Here is a 23,615-nt window from a genome sequence, read left to right on the forward strand (position 1 = left end):
AAAGACTCAAGCCCATCTGGCCCAGGGATACAATGAATGAGTTTCACCCCTTTCGGCAATTCTCATCTGTTGGTAGTGACTGCTTGGGGATTGAGGGGAATTTGCCCTCAGGGGTAAAGGCTGTGTTTGATTTGCAGTTTGTCATAGATATGGCGGGCCTATTGTAGAATAGGTGCCATATTTTGGCTAGCCTTCATCTAGCCCAGAAACTGAGAAGTAAAGTGACTTGCTCAAAGTCACCAAGCCCTTAGGTACTGTAGATCTACTGACCCCTTGTTCAGTGTGGGGAGCTAAGTGCTTGGCTTTTTCTCCCAAAGAATTTTGGTGTTCCCTATAGGTTTTGTTGGTTTTATTGTTTTTCCTCCTTGGTCTCTGTGGTGATTGGATTAGTGAAGGCCTCTATAATCTCCATGGTATTCCTCAGGCAGTCTAAAGATAGAGCCCTGTCTATTCTAGCAAAGAAAAGGAGTTCAAGTCCCATAGTCTAAAAGAAAGAAAAGCTTTCTTTTCATTTCTTTTTAACTGAAGGTTTTCCTCATTAAAATTTAAAAACTTACTACGATCTTATCCCCATTACAATCCATCCAGACCCACTGTCCCCTATAAAACAACAACAACAACAAAAAGTAGAATTTTATTAGGAAGAAGAGAGTTTGTTGGTTCAAAAACAAAATCTGGTCTGGAACGATTAAAACACCAGTAAAGTGAGACTGGGTAGGAGGACATCTTAGTATTTAGTATGGTATTTTAGACATTTACTTACTGTACCATTTGATATTTTTGGCCAAGGTAATGCATTATTTTGCAATTAATCAACACAAACAATAGTAGTAAGTGTGTACGTATATCAGTATTTTCTGATCATTAATCTAGGCAATCTTCATATTAAAAATATTCTAACATAGTCCATATCTTCTGGGCTTATTTTGGCAGTTTAAATTAGTTTTGGTAATCCCTTAGAGCACTTTCTTCTATGTTAGAACAAAACCTTACCTTTTTAAAGTCTCCAGAATGCTGGGATTGCTTTCATACAAAATGTTTTTGCACTTCCATAAAACAAAACTAGACTAAAGGGGTACAGCAGCCCAGGGGCAAGAACTAGATGGAGAAGGGGACAGGAAAACTGGTAACAGGGAATCCGGGGTCGAGAGGGGAGAGTGTTGACATGTCATGGGGTTGTTAACCAATGTCATAAAACAATATATATACTAACTATTTGATGAGAAACTAGTTCTGTAAACCTTCATCTAAAGTACAATAAAAAGAAAAAAAGTTTTTGTGCCTTAAAAACCAAACCAAACCCAGCGCCATCGAGTCGATTCGGACACATAGCAACCCGATAGGACAGAGTAGAACTGCCCCGTAGAGTTTCCAAGGAGCGCCTGGCGGATTCGAACTGCTGACCCTTTGGTTAGCGGCTGTAGCACTTATCACTACGCCACCCGGGTTTTTGTGCCTTACTGTTTATCAGCGGATCTACTGACTGATGACAATCGTGAACATCTTCATTTAAGCACACTTTGTTGAGCGTAGTTGATTTCTCCCAGCAGAGTTTCCTCATTGGGGGGTTTGTTTACATAAACACCTTCTCAGTGAACAGTGATGTGCTTCTCAATCTTTATTATGGCTTAATTGTGGATGTATATCATTGCTAGAAGGTAGAGTTTTTGCGCTCAGATGTGAAGTGGGAGTGGAGAAATAGAAAAAGTGAAGAAAAAGTGATGGCTTCCCAATGCATCGGTTGAGTCATGCCCAGTAATGGAATTGGCAGGAGAGGGTCCGGGGGACAATCAGAGTTACTTCTGCTATTTGACCAACTTTGCTGGTCACCACTTTTATAATTTGAGAGACACCAATGGTGTATCCAAAGAAAATTTAAAAGTACTAGCTTTGTAGCTACACTTAACATTTAATTTACAATCCAACATTACAGTCTCTGTGCCCAGTTCGTGCCCTATCCTTGATCCTTGTCATCTCTTAAATTCTGGTTTGAGAAACATTTCGGAAGGGGGTAGGGGAAGAGAACAAGAATCTGTCCTATACAATTTTTTCAATTTCTCTTCTTCTCCTTCCCATGGTCCCTTTCCTCTGCCTATGCCCTACCCCTCCAGTCCAGCACTACCCACCCAACCCCAGGGCAGTACATTAAATGTGATAGGCACTTAATAAATGTAGGCAAATATATCTTGATTTGAAGATGATAAAGTTGAAAAGAATTTCTGAATTCAGAAGATCCATCAGAAAATGAAGCTAAAAATCTGGTCTGAAGTCCCAAGGAATTCAGAAGGGATAAAACTGAGGAAAGATGTTACGGTTTACTTTTTGTTCATTGCATAAAATTCAGCTTGCTGTTAGCATGATTTCTTTAAATCTAGCCTAGTTTATTTTAGGGTTTTGTATATAGTTCAGTGCTTACTAACTTGGTGGATAAAGAAATTCATGCAAGAGGAAGGTTGAGTCATGCTTCCCTTTCGGAGAGAGAGAGAAAGAAAACCCATTTCTCTCCATTATGCACTTGGACTGGATTCAGCATTTTGATTGATGGTTGAGCTCTGATAAGCCTTCCCTGCAGGCCACCTCGTATCATATTTGGTTTTGTCCGTAGTATGACTGGTGGAAGACTCGTGGGTTACCAGCATGGATAAAGAGCTCTGTAACCCCATAACCCCAGAGACTTGCTCACATGATGTGATTTCTATTTTAAGATTTTTTGAGTTTTCAGCAACTTCTAAAAAAGCTTCAGCATTTCCTAGTCTACCCAGTCTATTAAACAAACAGACCAAAAAGATGAAACTGAGTATGCTAAGGGTGCGGCTATTGCAGCATTTATCTTTGGTATGCACAGAGGTAGGTTCCCCTCTGGCCTTGCCTTGGCTCCCTCAGATGCCACAACTCCATAGGGAAGAACTAAAAAGAGAAGAGGTGGGATAGGACTGGGAGTTGGTTTGGCTGCTTTAAGCCTGAAAAGGAGGTGGGGTGATCTTATGAGAGCCACAGAATCTCTCAGTAGGATCTTGTGAAAGATTGTTCTTAAAGCGATATGAGTAACCTGTTAAGTATTTTCTTGTAATAGTCACAGAAATGATCTGACTGCTTTCTACTTTAAGTTTGACTTCAGTAACCTGCTTCCAGTTAAATCTCTTCTTTATTCTGGCCGGGGAAAGTTTTCCTGGACTGCCTTCAGACTTCAGATTTTATTCTCTTTCCTTGTGCTTTTGAGGAGCCCTGATATGCATTGGTTAAGAGCTATGGCTGCTGATCAAACAGGTTGGCAGTTCGAATCCGCCACATGCTTCTTGGAAACCCTATGGGACAGTTTTACTCTGTCCTATAGGGTTGCTATGAATTGGAATCGACTCAACGGCAACAGGTTTCGTTGTACTTTTGAGATCCTCTGTTGATCTCATTTAAAAAAAAACTCAAGGTGATGTCAGTAGCAATAGCAGGAAAGGCAGGCTACTTAACTAATCTCATACTTGGGTTGGTTAGTTACCATGGAAATTTTGCACAAAATGATCAACCACCAATTCCCCAGACTTCCATGTGCACAGCAGCCACCTCTCTCAGATGTGCCCCTGCATCTGGTTCAATTATCACGTCCAAAAAAACTACAAAATTATTCTTTAATGTACTGTCTTTTAGATTTCATTGTATACACAAATTAGTGAACCTAGCAGAAGGATAGATTTAACATCTAATTTATATCCTTTATAAATGTCTTATATCTTATAATACTTTGTTGTTGTTGTTGTCATGTGCCATCGAGTTGGTTCTGACTCATAGCAACCCTATGCACAACAGGATGAAACACTGCCCGGTACTGAGCCATCCTTACAGTCATTGTTATGCTTGAGCTCATTGTTGCAGCCACTGTGTCAATCCACCTCGTTGAGGGTCTTCCTCTTTTCCGCTGACCCTGTACTCTGCCAAGCATGATGTCCTTCTCCAGGGACTGATCCCTCCTGACAACATGTCCAAAGTATGTAAGACACAGTCTCGCCATCCTTGCTTTAAGGAGCACTCTGGCTGCACTTCTTCTAAGACAGATTTGTTTGTTCTTTTGGCAGTCCATGGTATATTCACTATTCTTTGCCAGCATCACAATTCAAAGGTGTCAATTCTTCTTCGGTCTTCCTTATTCATTGTCTGGCTTTCCCATGCATATGATGCGATTGAGAATACCATGGCTTGGGTCAGGTGCACCGTAGTCTTCAAGGTGACATCTTTGCTCTTTAACACTTTGAAAAGGTCCTTTGCAGCAGATTTACCCAATGCAATGCATCTTTTGATTTCTTGACTCCTGCTTCCATGGCTGTTGATTGTGCATCCAAGTAAAATGAAATCCTCCACAACTTCAATCTTTTCTCCATTTATTGTGCTGTTGCTCATTGGTCCAGTTGTGAGGATTTTTGTTTTCTTTATGTTGAGGTGCAATCCATACTGAAGGCTGTGGTCTCTGATCTTCATTAGTAAGTGCTTCAAGTCCTCTTCCCTTTCAGCAAGGAAGGTTGTGTTATCTGCATAATGCAGGTTGTTAATGAGTCTTCCTCCAATCCTGATTCCCCGTTCTTCTTCATATAGTCCAGCTTCTCGTATTATTTGCTCAGCATACAGATGGAATAGATATGGTGAAAGAATACAACCCTGACGCACACCTTTCCTGACTTTAAACCAATCAGTATTCTCTCGTTCTGTCCGAACAACTGCCTCTTGATTTATGTAAAGGTTCCTCATGAGCACAATTAAGTGTTCTGGAATTCCCATTCTTTGCAATGTTATCTATAATTTGTTATGATCCACACAGTCAAATGCCTTTGCATAGTCAGTAAAGCACAGGTAAGCATCCTTCTGGTATTCTCTGCTTTCAGCCAGGGTCCATCTGACATCAGCAATGATATCCCTAGTTCCACATCCTCTTTTGAACCAGCCTGAACTTCTGGCAGTTCCCTGTCAATATACTGCTGCAGCCCTTTTTGAATGATCTTCAGCAAAATTTTGCTTGTGTGTGATATTAGTGATATTCTATAATTTCCACATTCAGTCGGATCACCTTTCTTGGGAATAGGTATAAATATGGATCTCTTCCAGTCAGTTGGCCAGGTAGCTGTCTTCCATATTTCTTGGCGTAGACGAGTGAGCACCTCCCTTGCTGCATCTGTTTGTTGAAACATCTCAAATGGTATTCCGTCAATTCCTGGAGCCTTGTTTTTCACCAGTGCCTTCAGAGCAGCTTGGACTTCTTCCTTCAGTACCATCGGTTTCTGTTCATCTGCCACCTCTTGAAGTGGTTGAATGTAGACTAATTCTTTTTGGTGTAATGACTCTGTGTATTCCTTCCATTGTCTTTTGATGCATCCTGCATCGTTTAATATTTTCCCCATGGAATCCTTCACTATTGCAACTTGAGGCTTGAATTTTTCTTCAGTTCTTTCAGCTTAAGAAATGCCGAGTGTGTTCTTCTCTTTGCTTTTCCATCTCCAGCTCTCAAAATGAGAAGCAACAGCTGCAAACATCCATTAATAATTGGAACTTGGAATATACGAAGTATGAATCTAGGAAAATTGGAAATCGTCAGTCTACTTCTGAAAAGCATTAGCCAGTGAAAACCTTATGAATAATTGTCTGATATACTGCTGGAATATGAGCCCCCCAGGTTGGAAGGCACTCAAAAGATGACTGGGGAAGAGCTGCCTCCTCACAGTAGAGTCGACCATAATGAGGTGGATGGAGTAAACCTTTCGGGACCTTCATTTGCTGATGTGACACGACTCAAAATGAGAAGAAACAGCTGCAAAAATCCATTAATAATCAAAAATGAAATGGAACACATAAACATCGATATCCTAGGCATTAGTGAGCTGAAATGGACTGGTATTGGCCATTTTGAATCGGACAATCATATAGCCTACTATGCTGGGAATGACAGCTCAAAGAGGAATGGTGTTGTATTCATCATCAAAAAGAAAGTTTCAGTCTACCCTGAAGTACAACGCTGTCAGTGATAGGATAATATCCATACGCCTACAAGGAAGTCCAGTTAATACAACTATTATTCAAATTTACGCACCAACCATTAGGGCCAAAGATGAAGAAATAGATTTTTATCAGCTGCTGCAGTCTGAAATGCAATCAAGGTGCATTGATAATTATGGCGATTGGAATGCGAAAGTTGAAAAATAAGAAGGATCAGTAGTTGGAAAATACGGCCTTGGTGATAGAAACAATGCCGGAGATTGAATGATAGACTTTTGCAAGACCAACGACTTCTTCATTGCAAATACCTTCTTTCACCAAAATAAGCGGCAACTGTACACATGAACCTCGCCAGATGGAACACACAGAAATCAAATTGACTACATCTGTGGAAAGAGATGATGGAAAAGCTCAATATCATCAGTCAGAACAAGGTCAGGGTCCGACTGTGGAACAGACCGTCAATTGCTCATATGCAAGTTCAAGCTGAAACTGAAGAAAATCAGAGCGAGTCCACGAGAGCCAAAATATGACCTTGAGTACATCCCATCTGAATTTAGAGACCATCTGAAGAATAGATTTGATGCATTGAACACTAGTGACTGAAGACCGGATGAGTTGTGGAATGACATCAAGGGCATCATCCATGAAGAAAGCAAGAGGTCATTGAAAACACAGGAAAGAAAGAAAAGACCAAGATGGATGTCAGAGGAGACGCTGAAACTTGCTCTCGAATATTGAGCAGCTAAAGCAAAAGGAAGAATTGATGAAGTAAAAGAACTGAACAGAAGATTTCAAAGGCATCTCGAGAAGACAAAGTAAAGTATTATTATTATGATGATACTTTAAAAGTAATCATACACAACTAAAACAATGGGTTTCATTATTTTTTAACAGAAAAGATTCTTATTTTAAATAGTAATATAAAAAATGGATTTTTAATATCTTTTTTTCTGCTTTAGATGAAAGTTTACAGCTCCTTAGTTTCTAATTCAAAAATTTATACACATTTTTTATGACATTGGTTGCAATCCCCACAATGTGACAGCAGTCTCTTCCTTTCCACCCTGAGCTCTTCATGTCCACTTGTCCAGTTTCCTTGTTCATTCCTGCATTTTTGTCTTGCTTTTGGGCAGGAGTTGCCAGTTTATAGGCCTGTCTAATCTTTGTCTAAGAAGTGGGCTTTGGGGGTGGTTTCAGTTCTGAGTTAGAGTGTGGCAGGGGGGCATATTCTCTCAGGTTCTGCCAATCTCTGTGATAAGATCCTATCATCTGTAAATAGAGATACTTTTACTTCTTCCTTACCAGTTTGGATGCCCTTTATTTCTTTCTCTAGCCTGATTGCTCTGGCTAGGACCTCCAGCACAATTTTGAATAAGAGTGGTGATAAAGGGCATCCTTGTCTGGTTCCTGTTCTCAAGGAGAATGCTTTCAGACTCTCCATTTAGGATGATGTTGGCTGTTGGCTTTGTATAAATGCCCTTTATTATGTTGAGGAATTTTCCTGGTGTTCCTATTTTGCTGAGTGTTTTTCAGTTGTCTTTTCTTCAACTGATAAGATCATGTGGTTCTTGTCTTTTGTGTTATTTATGTGGTGGATTACATTGTTTTTCTAATGTCGAACCACCCCCACATACCTGGTATGAATCCTACTTGGTCATGGTGAATTATTTTTTTGATATATTGTTGAATTCTATTGGCTAGAATTTTGTTGAGGATTTTTGCATCTATGTTTATGAGGGATTCTGGTCTGTAATTATCTTTTTTTGTGGTGTCTTTACCTGGTTTTGGTATCAGGGCTTCATAGAATGAGTTTGGGAGTATTCCATCCCTTTCTAGCTTCTGAAATACATCTGGTACTAGTGGTGTGTACTCTTCTATGAAAGTTTGGAAGAATTCTCCAGTGGAGACTTCAGGGCCAGGGCTTTTTTTTTCTTGTTGGGAGTTTTTTAAATTACCTTTTCAATCTCTTGTTATAGGTTTATTTAGTTGTTGTATCTCTGTGTTAGTTTAGATAGGTCCTGTGTTTATAGAAATTTGTCCTTTTCCTCTAGGTTTTCAAATTTGTTGGAGTACAATTTTTCATAGTATCCTGTTATGATTCTTTTAATTTCATTTGGGTCTGTTGTGATATCGCCCATCTCATTCCTTATTCGGGCTATGCTTCCTCTCCTGTTTTTCTCTTGTCAGTTTGGCCAATAGTTTATTGATTTTGTTGATATTTTCAAAGAACCAGCTTTTGGTCTTGTTAACTCTTTCAATTGTTTTTCTGTTCTCTATTTCATTTAATTCTCTGGTTTTTGTTATTTGCTTTCTTTTGGTGCCCAAGGGCTTGTTTTGCTGCTCTTTCTATTTGTTCGAGTTGTAGGGTTAATGTTTTGATTTTGGCCCTTTCTTCTTTTTGGATATGTGCATTTGTTGCTATAAATTGACTTCTGAGCACTGCTTTTGCTGTGTCTGAAATGTTCTGGTAAAATGTGTTTTCATTCTCATTTGAATCTATGAATTTCTTTATTCTATCCTTGATTTCTTGTATAACCCAGTAGTTTTTGGTATTGTTCAGTTTCCATGTATTTTTTTTTTTTCCTTGCTTTTTCAGTTATTGATTTCTACTTTTATGGCTTTATAGTCAGAAAAGATGCTTTGGAATATTTTGATTTTTGGATTCTTTTAAGGCTTGCTTTGTGGCCTGATATGTGGCCTATTCTGGAATATTCCATGTGGGCTGGGAGAGAAATTATACTTGGGTGCTATTGGGTGGTGTGTTCTGTATATGTCTGTAAGATTAAGTTGGTTGATAGTGTGTATTTTTTCCTTTAAGCACACATTTTCAAAACAATGTTTTTTCCTTGAAAGAGGCTACTCCCCCGTGTATATCTCTGCTAATATTGATTTAGAAAATAATGTTCCTCTAAACAATTTATGGGGCAGTTCACAGTGAAACAAGCATGCCTTAAACATACTGTGCTTAGGGAGAGTACTCCGATAGCAATACATTGAAAATCTCTTGATGGAAAAATTTTACTTTAGCACATATTTTCACTTCTTTTCCTCTAGAACTCAGTTATTAGAAATTCTAAATTCTATCAACTAGCTGTTTTGATGGATTTGAATTTTATTCCTCTCCCTTTTTTCCCCAGTTTCTTTTTGGTCAACAAAAGACAAAAGGTAAAGCCAGTGAATGATCCATAAAGGCAAGGTATGATAAATGGACAAAGAATAATATATGACTAATGGAAATTTTATTTTATTTAATCTAATAATGGATCTAAATAGGTGGAGATGACTTAATTTTTTTTTAATTCTTTTCCAATAGTTTTAAGAAAAAGTAGAAATCACTTCCTCCTGTACTGAATATTGCAAAAATCAAGCGGCTTCCTACACTGCTCATTATGGCACTGCCATTCCAGAAGGACTTAGAGAAGTACAAGGACCTTGATGAAGATGAGCTCCTTGGCAGTCTGTCAGAAATAGAACTGAAGCAACTGGAAACTGTTCTCGATGATCTTGACCCAGAGGTAGGTTCTAGGTAACAAAGAGAAATGAAACAACTTTTCATATTCTTTGAGACAAAGTAGCTGCCTTCAGCAGTTAGTTTTTTCAGAACATTCTCCTGGTCCCACCCACTCTCCTCCTCCTCTTTATCTAAATGAACTTGCTTTTTGCTTCCTCTCCAGCTCCTGCATGTCTTCATTAATATGAACATTCTAAACTCTTCCCCAACATCCTCATTTTGAAACTTCTGTTGAAATTTTCTCTGTTCTAAGAAATCTTTTCTGTCTGTGCAGAGAGGTATGTTTTTGATAAAATGCAGCAAGCGATTAACTCTTTTATATGTGCCAACCTCTGGGCTTCTTCAGAGCTTCTATACCAGATTCGCTCCAGCACAGAGCATCTCTTGAAGGTCCTTCGTGACTTGAAACCTATCATTACCTTTCTGAAAGATACTGACCAAATTGAGTAATTTTCTAGTGATTGGTAGAATAAACCTAAGTAGGCTTTCAGCAGTACTGCAGCCTACCGTGGAGCAGACCTGAATATATGTTTTAATATAGGAAGTGATACTTTTTGTCTTACAAATTACACAAGGCTGAGGTAGAGAACCTTGGCTTACTGTGGATTGTTATTTCCGTGTGTGTACGTGCGTGCATGCGTGCGTATGTAGAGCCTGATACTAATGGCTGCTTAACCTGAAGGTAATGGTTACTTGCTAGGTTACTTTTCTTTACCACATGTTTCTCTATGCCAAGACATTGTTTTTTTTAATTTTCATTGTGCTTTAACTGGAAGTTTACAAATCAAGTCAGTCTCTCATACAAAAATTTATATACACCTTGCTATAGTACTCCTAGTTGCTCTCCTTGTAATGAGACAGCACGCTCCTCCTTTCCACTCTGTTTTCATGCCAATTCAGCCAGCTTTTGACCTCCTCTGCCCTCTCCTCTCCCATCCAGACAGAAGCTGCCCACAGAGTCTCATGTGTCTGCTTGATCCAAGAAGCTCCCTCCTCACAGTATCATTTTCTATTCCATTGTCCAGTCCAATCGCTGTCTGAAGAGTTGGCTTTGGGAATGGCTCCTGTCTTGGGCTAACAGAAGGTCTGGGGATCATGACCTTCGAGGTTCTTCTAGTCTCAGTCAGACCATAAAGTCTCGTCTTTTTATGAGAACTTGGGGTCTGCATCCCACTGCTCTCCTGCTCCCTTAGGGGTTCTGTTGTGTTCCCTGTCAGGGCAGTCATCGGTTGTAGCTGGGCACCATCTAGTTCTTCTGGTCTCATGCTGATGTAGTCTCTGATTTATGTGGCCCTTTTGGTCTCTTGGGCTCATAATTACCTTGTGTCTTTGGTGTTCTTCATTCTACTTTGCTCCAGGTGGGTTGAGACTAATTGATGCATCTTAGATGGCTGCTTGCTAGCATTTAAAACCTCAGACACCACTTTCCAAAGTGGGATGCAGAACCAAGACATTGATTTTTAGTATCTTTTACGGATTGAGGTAGTTTCTCTATGTTTTTGTTACTGCCACACATTTATTTCCTGCTGGAACATATTTTGAAAAAAAAATTTTTTTTTTTTTTTTTCACAATTACACTCCTGTCCTGAGCATTACTTCTTTCTGTCCCTGTACTCAAAAAGCTTAGTACCCACATGAAGCCCAGGGACACGGCACTGGTTATGAGTATCTCAGCGTGCCCTGTACATGTGTAGCCTGTTGACAGTGATTGCTGCAGCTGTATCCTAGTGTGTATGTATATACACATACACATACACATACCTGCAAAAGTTGAACCTTTCACATTGTTTAAACACAAGTAAGTAAACGTTAATCTCTGATATATCATGTATTGTATACATGTTTTACTTATGAGAAAGGTTATTAGAAGAAATAAGATGTATCTAGTCTTTTAACATTCTTTTTTAATCAAATTATTCTCTCTTTACAGTCTGTACTGAGTAGTTATTAAGCATTAAAAAAACTATTTCTTTATTACCATACCAGAAAATTTAGAAACTAAAGGGTGTTTCCTACTAGCAGCATACTTTCTAAAGGAAATGTATACATGCTTATTTTAATAATGATGTAAGTTAATTCTTCCTAATCAAAAAAAATCTTTGATTTATTTTTTTCATTGCTGCCCCCAAATCCGGTGATGACGTGTTTAATGCCTACCCCACATTCTAGTTTCTAATTCTTGCTTATTCTCGTCTATAATTCTTTCTTACACGGGTAATTTATGGAAACACGTTGCATTGGCATCCTTGGTGGTTATAATGACTGATTCATTCTCTTCGGCAGAATGCCCTTCTGCCTGCAGGGTTCCGACAGAAGAACCAGACATCAAAGTCTGCCACGGGACCATTTGATAGAGAACACCTCCTTTCATATCTGGAGAAGGAAGCATTGGAGCATAAGGACAGGGAAGACTATGTGCCCTACACTGGAGAAAAAAAAGGTATGCACAGAATTTTGAAGTCATTATTTGATAGCAGTTGATTTTTTTATTGGGTAGGTATGAAGACAGTGATATTTTTAGAGGTACATCATTGGTAATCTTAGAGACGTGATACTCTTGACATAAACATTTATTAGATATTTTAGACCTTTCATTTACATTTTTCCTTAAGTTGGACAGTAAGTTTCTTGTTAATGATTTTTTGTGAGGTTTTATTACACAATGGTTTTGTATAAAGTTCTTTAGCTCCCTACTCTAATAAATGTGTGTTTAGGTAAAAATTTTAATTCACTGTTATGGAATACAAATGTTATCAAAGCTCTGCTCTGTTCCAACTCCTATCTTTATAGTGGAATACTGTAAACCAACTCATGCCATATTTTCAAAACTTTTTTTAAAGGCTATCCTACTGCCTTCCTTAGTAATTCACGCTAACAATTGTTAATGCTTCATAACTATTACTTTCAGGAGATTTTTCTAATCCGGGTCCCTCCCATTGCAGTGTTTGATCCTGTGTATCCTCCATGAAGACAGAGTGCACTTGTGTTTTTAAAAATCTTACATATAGTAGCACTTAACATGAAATAGGTTAACTTTCTTAGCTTTCAAAGCAAATACTAGTTAATTCAGGCTTTTCATGTGGCTCCTACTGTCTGACTTTTTAGGTCTAGTAATAACTCAACTTCCCAGTACTGAAAACTAATAAACTGAATTATTAGGCTGTGGCCAGACTGTAGCCAGCTGTGAATACACGTTTGCCTAAGAAGCCAAATTCTACTTGCACTCTTATTTAGGACATCGTGTATGGAGTGCTAAGGATGGCAGCAGTAGTAGAGCTGATGATCAACTCTCCCGGGCACTATTTTGCACCTGAATCCTTAGCCCAGGCAGGAAGAATAGGTTAGAGCATAAAACTTTCTCCTAGTGAGGCTTTGGCTTTTTATTTGGGAAGAAAGCCCCCCTCAAGAATTTTGGTATGTATCTTAACTGTTTATGTCACATGGCTACCCCTTAGCTGCAGGAGAAGGTAGAAAGTTCTATTAACATTCTTGCATCTATAGTGGAGGTTCCACAAGGTCTGCGTCAGGCTTTTTCGAAATTATCTTTTATCCCCTGCCCTTCCACTCTTTCTTTAGACCCCACCTTTTCTTCATTTTCAGTGAGAATCACTCCTTAGCTACTGTTAAAGATGAACTTGTCATATCCCTCAGGTGTTTTGGACCAGAAAAATGGTTGAAAGTCAATGCCAAGTTTTGGAGTGTGGAGAATCACAAAGATAGGCAAGAGCATCAGTTCTTTTGCATTTTCCATAGGAAAGATTGCCAGTTATATTTTGGTCTGTATTTATAGCCATACCTGAAACACAGTGTTTATAACTTTAATTCTTTTTATATAGAAAAAACATAATTTTATGAGAACAAATATTAACTGATTACCGTTTACTGTCATGTGTGCTTCAGGTAGACTCTGGGGGTATAATTAGGAAGACTGGAAATAGAGAACAAAGAAAAATGTAAGAAAAAAATATGGCATTTGAGGACAAGAGGAAAAGAAAATGAGAGATATGAAAGAGAACTGCATTTGTCCTAAGCTGACCAGGAATCTTCCCAATATGCTCTTGTTTCATAATCTGCAGTTACCTAGGTAAAGATTTTGACGGATTAGAGGAAGTGGAAAAGAAAGTAGCAAAGAATTGTGGAAAATAAGGAAATATGGGAGGGAAGAAATGATAGAGGCAAGGAATAAGGAACAAATGTATCAATAAGAAAAAATGATATACCCTCAACTATAGTGTAACAGTTTTTATTTCCTTTCGTATCTTTTTTTAAATTGTGCTTTAAGTGAAAGTTTACAATTCAAGTCAGTTTCTCATACAAAACTTACACACACATTATTAGGTGACCCTAGTTGCTCTGCCTATAATGTGACAGTACACACCTTCTTTCCACCCTGTATTTCCCATGTCCATTCAACCAGCTCCTGTCCCCCTCTGCCTTCTCATCTCACCTCCAGACAGGAGCTGCCCACATAGTCTCATGTGTCTACTTGAGCTAAGCAGCACACTCCTCACCAGTATCGCTTTATATCTTAGTCCAGTCTAATCTTTTGTCTGTACTGTCAGTTTGAGGAATGGTTTTAGTTTTGAGCTAACAGTGTGGAGGCCGTGACCTCTGGGGTCCGTCCAGTCTCAGTCAGAACCATTAAGTCTGGTCTTTTTACTAGAATTTAAGGTCTGCATCCCACTTTTCTCCTGCTCCATCAGGGATTCTCTGTTGTGTTCCCTGTCAGGGCAGTTATTGGTGGTAGCCCGGCACCATCTAGTTCTTCTGGTCTCAGGCTGATGGAGTCTCTGGCTTATGTGGCTTTCTGTCTCTTGGGTTCATATTTTCCTTGTGTCTTTGGTATTCTTCATTCCCCTTTGGTCCGGGTGGGTTGAGACCAATTGATGCATCTTAGATGGCCGCTTGCTAGTTTTTAAGACCCCAGACGCCACTCGTCAAAGTGGGATGAGGAACATTTTCTTAATACACTTTGTCATGCCAGTTGTCCTAGACGTCCCCTGAAACCATGGTTCCTAGACCCCCGCCCATGCTACTCTGTCCCTTGAAGTGTTTGGTTGTATTCAGGAAACTTCGTAGCTTTTGGTTTAGTCCAGCTGTGCTGACTTCCCGTGTGTTGTGTGTTGTCCTTCCCTTCGTCCTTTTCTATCTTTTTAAAACTTTATCTTATTTTTTGCTTTAGATTTTAGATTTATAAGAAAAAAATGAAGGGGAAAAAAAAAAGAGTACCTGCTGAGGCTTCTTATGTACAACCAAACATCTCATGGGATTTGATTCCTTGGTTTGGAGGTTTAGGGTCATGGTTTTATGGGACATCCCAGTTAATTGGCCTAATAATATGTTTAGTGCTTCTGTTCTGCCTCCTAGTTTGTTGTGTAGTGTTCGGAGTCTTAAAAGCTTGTAGGCGGCCATTCAAGGCACAACAATTGGTCTCTGTTCACCTGAAATAACAGAGGAAGAAGGAGAGTCAGGAATAGGAGGAGGATATAGAATATGTGGCTAATTGCCTCCATGAACAACTTCCTCTTTTGCCATCAGACCAGAAGAACTAGATGGTGCCACGCTACCATTACTGGACATTTTGATCAAAGATTCACAGAAGAATCCTGATCAAAAAGGGGGTGGGGATTTAGAACAGAATTTTAAATTCTAATGGACTCTTGACTTTCTGGAGCCATGGAGGGTGGATGAACCTCTGAAACTATTGCCCTGAGATAATCTTTAAACCTTAAACCAAAAATATCCCCTGAAGTCTCCTTAAAACCAAATGGTAGTTTAGCTTAACTAATAAAGAATATCTGTCTTGAGCATTATGCTCTTTTAAGATCTGTCGGGATCAAATTGACAACAGCAACTCAAGAGATTAGATAGGAACTTCAGGGGACAGTGAGTTTATGTTAATGGGGAGAAACAATTTGGAAAAGGAGAGTGAGAATGATTGCACAACTTGAAAAATGAAATTACTGTCACTGAATTGTACATACGGAAACTGTTGAATTGGTGTGTGTTTTGCTGTGTATATTCTCAGCAACAACGAAAAATGAAATTACGAAAAACAGAAAAAATGGAAGTAATTGATTTAAAAAAGCAAGTAATTTTGCATTCAAGATACAGTAGTTTTCTTTTTATGTTTAGTATTTTTACTGCCTCTTTTAAATATATTTATCCATTAAATACTGCTGGTGGGCAGCTATGATGCAGAGATTAAGACCATGGCATTATTTTAGATAAGGAACTTGATATTGAAGTATAACATGCTTACAGAAACTGCACAAATCATAAGTGTACAGCTCAATGAATTACAAAGTTAAGACACCCATATAATCATCACCTAGGTCAAGACTTTATCAGCACCTCCAGAAGGCCCCTTTGGGCTCCCTCTCGCACACATTTTCTTCCCTGCTTCCCAAAGGTAACCTGCAATGTAGTTTTAAATACAGTAGGTTAGTGTTGCTTGTTTTTGAGCTTTATGTAAGTAGAATCATATAGTCTGGGTTGTAATTTATGTTGTAAGATTCATGCTGCTGCATGTTAGCAGTAGTTTCTTCATTTTCATTGCCATATATTCTCCTACTATATGATTATAACACAATTTATTTATCCATTCTACTGTTGGTGAACATTTAGGCTGTTTCCAGCTTTGGCTGTTACAAGTAATGCTGCTATGAACATTCTTGTACATGTCTTGTGGTGTGTGTATATGTGTTCATTCTCATTTCTGTTAGGAGTGGAGTTGTAGAGTGTGTATTTTGAGTTTTAGTAGATATGCCCCACAGTTTTCCAAATGGTTGTACCACTGTAGGCTTTCACGAAGAGAGAATGAAAATTCACGTTGCCCCAGATCCTTGACAAATTTGCTGTTGTTACTCTACATTCTGGTAGGTATGTAATGGTATCTTTTAATTTGCATTTCCCTGATGACTAATGAGGTTGAATAATTTTTTAGATACTCTTTGGATCAGTGAATAGCTTCTTTTATGAATTGCCTGTTCGGACCTGTTGCTCATTTTTCTATTGGGCTGTACATTTTTTTCTTACTGCCTTTTAGGAGTTTTTAATAAACTCTTGATACAGACCCTCTGTCAGGTATATATATATTGCAAAATGTACTCTGTGGCAAAACATAGATTTTGATATTAGAGAGGTTCAAAACAGTTCATCCATTTAAAGTGTACAATTCAGTGACTTTTAGTAGATTCACAGAGCTGTGCATTCATTACTACAATCAATTTTAGAACATTTTTATCGCTCCCAAAAGAAATCCTGTACCCCTAGCACCACACATCCCCCACAAATCTCACAGCCCTGGGCAACTATTAATTTACTTTTTGTTTCTATAGATTTGGCTATTCTGGACATTTCATATAAATGGAATCATACGATACGTGGTCCTCTGTGGCTGACTTCTTTTACTTAGCATAATTTAGAATTTGTCCATGTTGTAGAATGTATCAGTACTTCATGTCTTTTTATTGCTGAACAATATTCCATTGTATAAAAAACATTATTGAATGCCTGCTGAGTGTCATGGAGGAGTGGTCCAGAACCACAGAGATAAGTTTTTGAGTTTCAGCAATCCATCTAACAGAAGCAAATGCTACCACCCAAGATTGGCCAAGGTCAAGCCTTAACAGCATGTCACTATGCCATAGTCCTGAAGGAGGGAGAGTTCCTCTTCAACAACTGTGGAACTTAGATAGAACTCTCCTTTGAAATATAGCTAAAAGCCAAAAAGTCTTTTAGTCTAGAAGCTAAAAGTCTTCTCAGATCCACCCTAGTCCCTCATCCTTAAATCAGCCTTGGATATCCTTAGTCACATATTAGCTTTCCTTTCTCTGGGTCTTATCTCCAAGATACTGATCACATTCTAGAAGATCCTTGGAATAATTCATCTATATCTTGTTAGCATACCTCCCAATCAAGCTAAACATGAATTCTGTCCTTACTAATAGCTCTGAAAACCCAGAAGTTTGTTGTTTTAAGATGTCTTTCCCATGACTCTTTGCCCTCAACACCTGGGTGGAGTCCCAGTTTTTTTACTTAATGGCTATTTCAGAGGAGAAATAGACTCCCAGACTGATGATACCTTCCCAGACAGTAGAGGTTCTCCTTATTTTTCATTAAAACACTAACAAACCTATCTCTGTTGAAAGGAAAATGTTTTACTTCTTTGGACCACTTGGGCTATTTAGAATCCATAAAATACATCACTGGCCTCTGAGCTAAATCATTTTTCATCCTGAAGCTGACTGGTCTCAGAGTTCACTACCTATGACCATATTAGTTTTCTGTGCCAGCGAGTGGTATAGCAGTGTCACTTAGTTCCTTGAGCCCTTTCCAAGTCATAGGCCAAGGTCACATAGTGATTTCTAACAACAAGTTATTTTTTCATTCTTTTTATTTTAATTTTTAACAATATTTTTTTTCAGTGGAGGTTTACACGGCAAATTAGGCTCCCCTTCAACAATTTTCTGCACAAATTGTTCAGTGATATTGATTACATTTTTCAGAGTCTGTCAGCATATTTATTATTTCCGTTCTGGTTGTTCCATTTCTAGTAATCTAGTTTCCCTGCCCCTTTGCCTTCTCATTGCTTTAGAGTAAATGTTGACTGTTTGGTCTCATATAGATGCTTTTTCAAAGGAGCACAGTACTCACAAGTTATATTCTTTATTTTATAAGCCAATCTGTTATTTACCTTAAAAGGTGAGTTCAGGGAATACGTTATTTTTAAAAATCTCTCAGGTGACTACTCAGTTTTATTTAAAAAAAAAAAAAAAAGGAAACCATTAAAAGAACTAGTTATTCAATCATTAGCATTGACTACTTTATCAAATACACACACTCCTCACTTATCGACATGGTTAGATTCCAAAAATCAAGTTCGTTTGTTATGTGAAAATCAGCATTATAAACAAGTGGAGGATTTTTTTTGTGTGTGTGTTTTCAGACCATTCGTCTGATTTTTTTTTTTTCCACTTAGAAAACATGATCATAGAAATAATACCAGCTGAGATTTACTGATGTGCTCATCACTGTGACAAGTCCAGTTTTGGATTATTCCTCTGCAGAGAAGGAGCCTTGGAGGGGACAAAGCTTGGCTTTGTAACTAGAGGGCCGACGGCTTAACCACTTCCCCTTCCTCCTGTGCTGGATCAGAGCTTCCCTCACAGAGCTGCCTCCAGGGCTCCACTTCCACCTGTGCAAACCCTGTGTTCGTGCCTGGCCGAGCACCCAGCCCCACCAGCGAAGGCTTCAGGACCAATTTGGCTCACTTTGGGATGTTATTAAACTCCCACGCATCTCTTCCAAATGCCAATGCCTCTTTCTTTCCTCCCTTCCTGCCCCTCAGTAATTTTCAGCTGCAGGGCCTCGGGCCGCATAGGAGCTGGAAACCCAGAATAGGCGCCCTCTGGCTTGATGCTGCCTGTGCATCCACTTGGAGTCCGTGGCCATGGAGGAGGCTGGCCCCATGCAGCAGCTGCATGCGGTGCCCCTGCTGGCAGGAGGGAGCATAGCGTACGGGGCAACATGGCCCAGCTTTCTGGAGGCTGCCTGGAAACCCTCTTCAAAGGAGAGGGCGCTCCACAGCCATTGCTGCATTAATGCACAAAATAGTTGAATAGTAGATTTTTTTGTTATTGTTGTAAATGTATAATGTCAGATAACAAAATAGTTGATAAGTGAGTAGATGTAGAGTTACTAAATGACAATTAAACCCTCTCCTCACTTACCAACATGTTTAGGTTCCAAAGACCAAGTCATTATGTAAAAACCAGCAACATGCAAAAATGGAGGATGACCACATCAGCTCACAAAGTGGAAGATGACTGTATCATTACATAACTGCCAGATCACATCATTGCATAACTACCAAATTACATCATTATATAACTGCCAAACCACTGAGAATTATGGCCCAGCCAAGGTGACACATAACCTTAACCATCAAAGCCAGCAATACTCTCACTTCAGTGTTCTTTACTGCCAGATATACATTGTTAATGTGCAAAATAGACAGTAGATTTTTTACTGTTGTCGTAAATGCAAAATATTGAATAAGATAGTCGATAAGTGAGGAGTAGGTGTAATTATACTTGTTATGCTACTCTTTCCCTCAAAGGCACACTTTGTTTCTGGAGCTAAAATTACACAACCGGCCATGGCAGAGGGGAACCCAATAAAACTGGAAATTGCATGTTTTAGGATTTTCCGTATTGACCAAGTACAACAACTTTATATTCGTGCCAAATTCTATCTTTCTAGATCATCTCAAAATGTTTTAAAAAGACAGACTGAGGACACTTGACAGTTAAAATATGTAGGTAAATTAGTAATTACATTTCATGATTTGTGAAGTGATTGTTTATAATTTTACCTTTTACAAAATTGAAAGAGCATGTCAACATCTGAGAAGAAGGTATTAATCCTAATTAAGTGAAGTTCAAGGCGTTATGTCTTAGATGCGTTTTGGGAGCATTTTGTCCTACACTAGTAAATGTTCTACTTTTAATACTGTAATTTTATTAACAGCAAAAAAGAAGGCATTAGGCAGCTAGTAAGGACAGAGCTAACAGAAGGTATATTAAGGACTGTTTTTAAGTGCATTATTTACAGTTACCGTTAGGTGTTGAGTCGGTTCTAACTCATAGTGACCATGTGTACCACAGAATGAAACACTGCTCAGTCCTGTGCCATTCTCATGATCGTTGTTATGCTTAAGCCCGCTGTTGCAGGCACTGCGTCAATCCATCTCATTGAGGGTCTTCCTCTTTTCTGCTGACCCTGTACTTTACCAAGCATGGTGTCCTTCTCCAGGGACTGACCCCTCCTGATAACATGTCCAAAGTATGTAAGATGCTTTTAAGGAGCATTCTGGTTGACTTCTGCCAAGACAGATTTGTTTGTTCTTTTGACAGTCCATGTTGTTGTTGTTAGGTGCCGTTGAGTTGGTTCCGACTCATAGCAACCCTATGCACAACAGAACGAAACACTGCCTGGTCCTGCGCCATCCTTACAATCGTTGTGCTTGAGCTCATGGTTGCAGCCACGGTGTCAATCCACCTTGTTGACGGTCTTCCTTTTTTCTGCTGACCCTGTACTTTGCCAAGCATGATGTCCTTCTCCAGGGACTGATCCCTCCTAACAACATATCCAAAGTATGTAAGATGCAATCTCGCCATCCTTGCATCTAAGGAGCATTCTGGTTGTACTTCTAAGACAGATTTGTTCGTTCTTTTGGCAGTCCAAGGTATATTCAATATTCTTCGCCAACACCACAAATCAAAGGTATCAGTTCTTCTTTGGTCTTCCTTATTCATTGTCCAGCTTTCACATGCATATGATGCAGTTGAATATGTCATGGCTTGGGTCAGCAGCACCTTAGTCTTCAAGATGACATCTTTGCTTTTCAACTCTTGGAAAGAAGTCCTTTGCGGCAGATTTACCCAATGCAATGCGTCTTTTGATTTCTCGACTCCTGCTTCCATGGCTGTTGATTGTGGATCCAAGTAAAATGAAATCCTTGACAACTTCAGTCTTTTCTCTGTTTATCATGATGTTGCTCATTGGTCCAGTTGTGTGGATTTTTGTATTCTTTATGTTGAAGTGTAATCCATACTGAAGGCTGTGGTCTTTGGTCTTCATCAGTAAGTGCTTCAAGCCCTCTTCAGGTTCAGCCAGCAAGGTTTTGTCATCTGTATATTGCAGGTTGTTAATGAGTCTTCCTACAATCCTTCCCACAGCCCAGCTTCTCAGATTATTTGCTCAGCATACAGACTGAATAGGTATGGTGAAAGGTTACAGCCCTGACACATACCTTTCCTGACTTTAAAGCACACAGTATCCCCTTGTTCTGTCTGAACAACTGCCTCTTGATCTGTGTAAAGTTTCCTCATGAACACAATTAAGTGTTCTGGAATTCCTGTTCTTTGCAATGTTTATTTACAGTAGGCTCCACAAATACACCTCTTAAATTAATATAAATTTAATAAGCTCATGGTGTCATGGTATCAGTGGAAATGTTTTTTCTTTGTGTCTGCTGGGTTCAAAGTGTCGAGAAGCTCGTCTAAATGTTTAAGAAAATTAAAACAACATATTTCCAGTATATGTTCCTTTTACTTAAAAAATACAGTGTTAAAATGTTGGAAATTTGTAGCTTTTTACCTTTTCCTCAGAATTTTGCAAAAATATTTAACTGAGACACAGACCAAGAGTGAAAGAGAGTGTTCATCTAGCTCTTGAGAATATGCAAATGCACAGAGGGTTGACACTACAGCTGGTTAATATTTCTCATCATATTTTTACATATCTTGAGTATTCTAGGAGCCCTGGTGGCACAGTGGTTAAGAGTTTTGCTGATAACCAAGTGGTTGGCAGTTTGAATCCACCAGCCACTCCATGGAAACCCTATGGGGCAGTTATACTCTGTCCTGTAGGGTCGCTATGAGTCAGAATTGACTTGATGGGATCACATTTGGTGTTTTATTATTTTTTTTAAATATTCTAACTTCAAGATAGATAAACCTTGTCATGAATTTGTCACTTAAAGAAATTTGCCCCAATGTTTATTTAATATTTCTCACTCAATTTCCTTTTGCTTTGATTTCCTGAACAGCTCCTTCCCATTTCTAACATCACACTTCATCATTACCTAGGTTATTCCTGAGTGTCCCTTATTTCATGGAGGGACCAGAGCAGCGGCTGGCACTTGTGCACTACATTGAATTAGGCATACCACCTAATTCCATATGAGCTGTTTACTCACCTTGGTTGGGCTCCTCCCTTTCTGGCAAAGCATTCCTATTCTTCTTATTGGCCTTGACCCTTGGGATACAGCCATCTATGTTTTGTCTTGTTTTTCCTTCTCCACCCTGAGAATGGAACGCCCTTAAGTTTCCTTCCCGGGAATCCCACATGCCCCACCCTACTTACTAAAGATGAGGTTAACCAGGTTGCCTTAAACTAGGTACTTCTCATATACTTTCCAAGTTATTTGGAGCCCTGGTGGCATGGTGGTTAAGAGCTATGGCTGCTAACTAATAGGTCAACAGTTTGAATCTACCAGCTGCTCCTTGGAAGTCCTATGGGGCAGTTCTCTTCTGTCCTGTAGGGTCACTATGAGTCAGAATTTATTGGATGACAACAGGTTTGCTTTTTGGTTTTCGAAGTTACTGATTCACAATAGCCATAGCTTTCCAGAAAACTTACTGTAGTCACACTTATTCTAAAACAAGTTTCTCTAACCCTGCTATATATATGATTTGAGGAAAGACAGGCCTGATCCTTTAGTAAGCCAGAAAGAGCCTGGTTATAACCTGCCTAAATCCAAGGGATTATGTAACTGCCAGTGAGCAATTGTTTTCCACTAAGTGCAAGATAAAAACTGCCTCTTATTTTTGTAGTCATGTTGTATGAGCTCTGAATGTTGAGAAGTGGTTTTCCTGGGTGCTGCAGTTGATACCTGAAATGCTCGCTTAAACTCACCATGCAGATGGCGCATCCTTTTCAGACTGCTCACTTTATATCCTTTGATGATTCGCTTGTTATTCCTTTGGGTGAGGAATTAGCCTGATGGATCTCCACTCATCTTTGTCCTTCCTGCTCTCTTACTCATGTTATTTTCCTTATCTGGTATGTTCTCGCTCACCTCCACTGCCTAGTTCATCTCTTACATTAAGACCCTGTTTTGTGGGAAACTTCCCCTGAATAAATACACGCACTCTAGATATTCCTGTCCCATCAACATTTCTGTATAAAATTTAAATACCATGGAGTACTGCTTTTTATTGTTCTAGAATCATGTACTATGAGACTCTGTTATTAGATTTCATTAGTTTAGGATTGTTACGTCCTTTTAATGAATTGACTCCTTTGCCATTATAAAATGACCTTCTTTATCCCTGGTAATATTCTTCGTTCTAAAATCTACTTTGTCTGATATTAATATAGCCAGTCTTGCTTTCTTTTGATTAGTGTTAACGTGGTGTATATATTCTGTTTGTCCCATTGTTCTTTGTTTCCTTTTCCTCTTTTTTCATTTGTTTAATTGAATTTTTTTTATGATTCCATTCAGTCTCCTTTAGTGGCTTATTAGCTGTAACTCTTTGTTGTTATTTTAGTGGTTGCT

At 39.0% G+C, this 23,615-nt stretch overlaps 1 protein-coding gene across 2 annotated transcripts in view; it reads left to right on the top strand.

Annotated features, from left to right (window-relative positions):
* TMOD3 (tropomodulin 3) overlaps positions 1–23,615 on the top strand; it is an 89,466-nt gene that overhangs the window by 14,797 nt on the left and 51,054 nt on the right. The window contains exons 1-3 of one of the 2 annotated variants that reach the window (XM_023539495.2): positions 9,108–9,172; positions 9,290–9,491; positions 11,771–11,927. In XM_023539495.2, the coding sequence (XP_023395263.1) occupies positions 9,366–9,491; positions 11,771–11,927 (283 nt within the window). In that variant the 5' untranslated portion in view covers positions 9,108–9,172; positions 9,290–9,365. Of the gene's footprint in view, positions 1–9,107; positions 9,173–9,289; positions 9,492–11,770; positions 11,928–23,615 lie in introns of those variants that run through there. The other variant, XM_003420527.4, reaches the window with a different exon arrangement.

The sequence above is a fragment of the Loxodonta africana genome, chromosome 12 (genome assembly GCF_030014295.1).
Source record: "Loxodonta africana isolate mLoxAfr1 chromosome 12, mLoxAfr1.hap2, whole genome shotgun sequence".
Taxonomy (NCBI): Eukaryota; Metazoa; Chordata; class Mammalia; order Proboscidea; family Elephantidae; genus Loxodonta; species Loxodonta africana.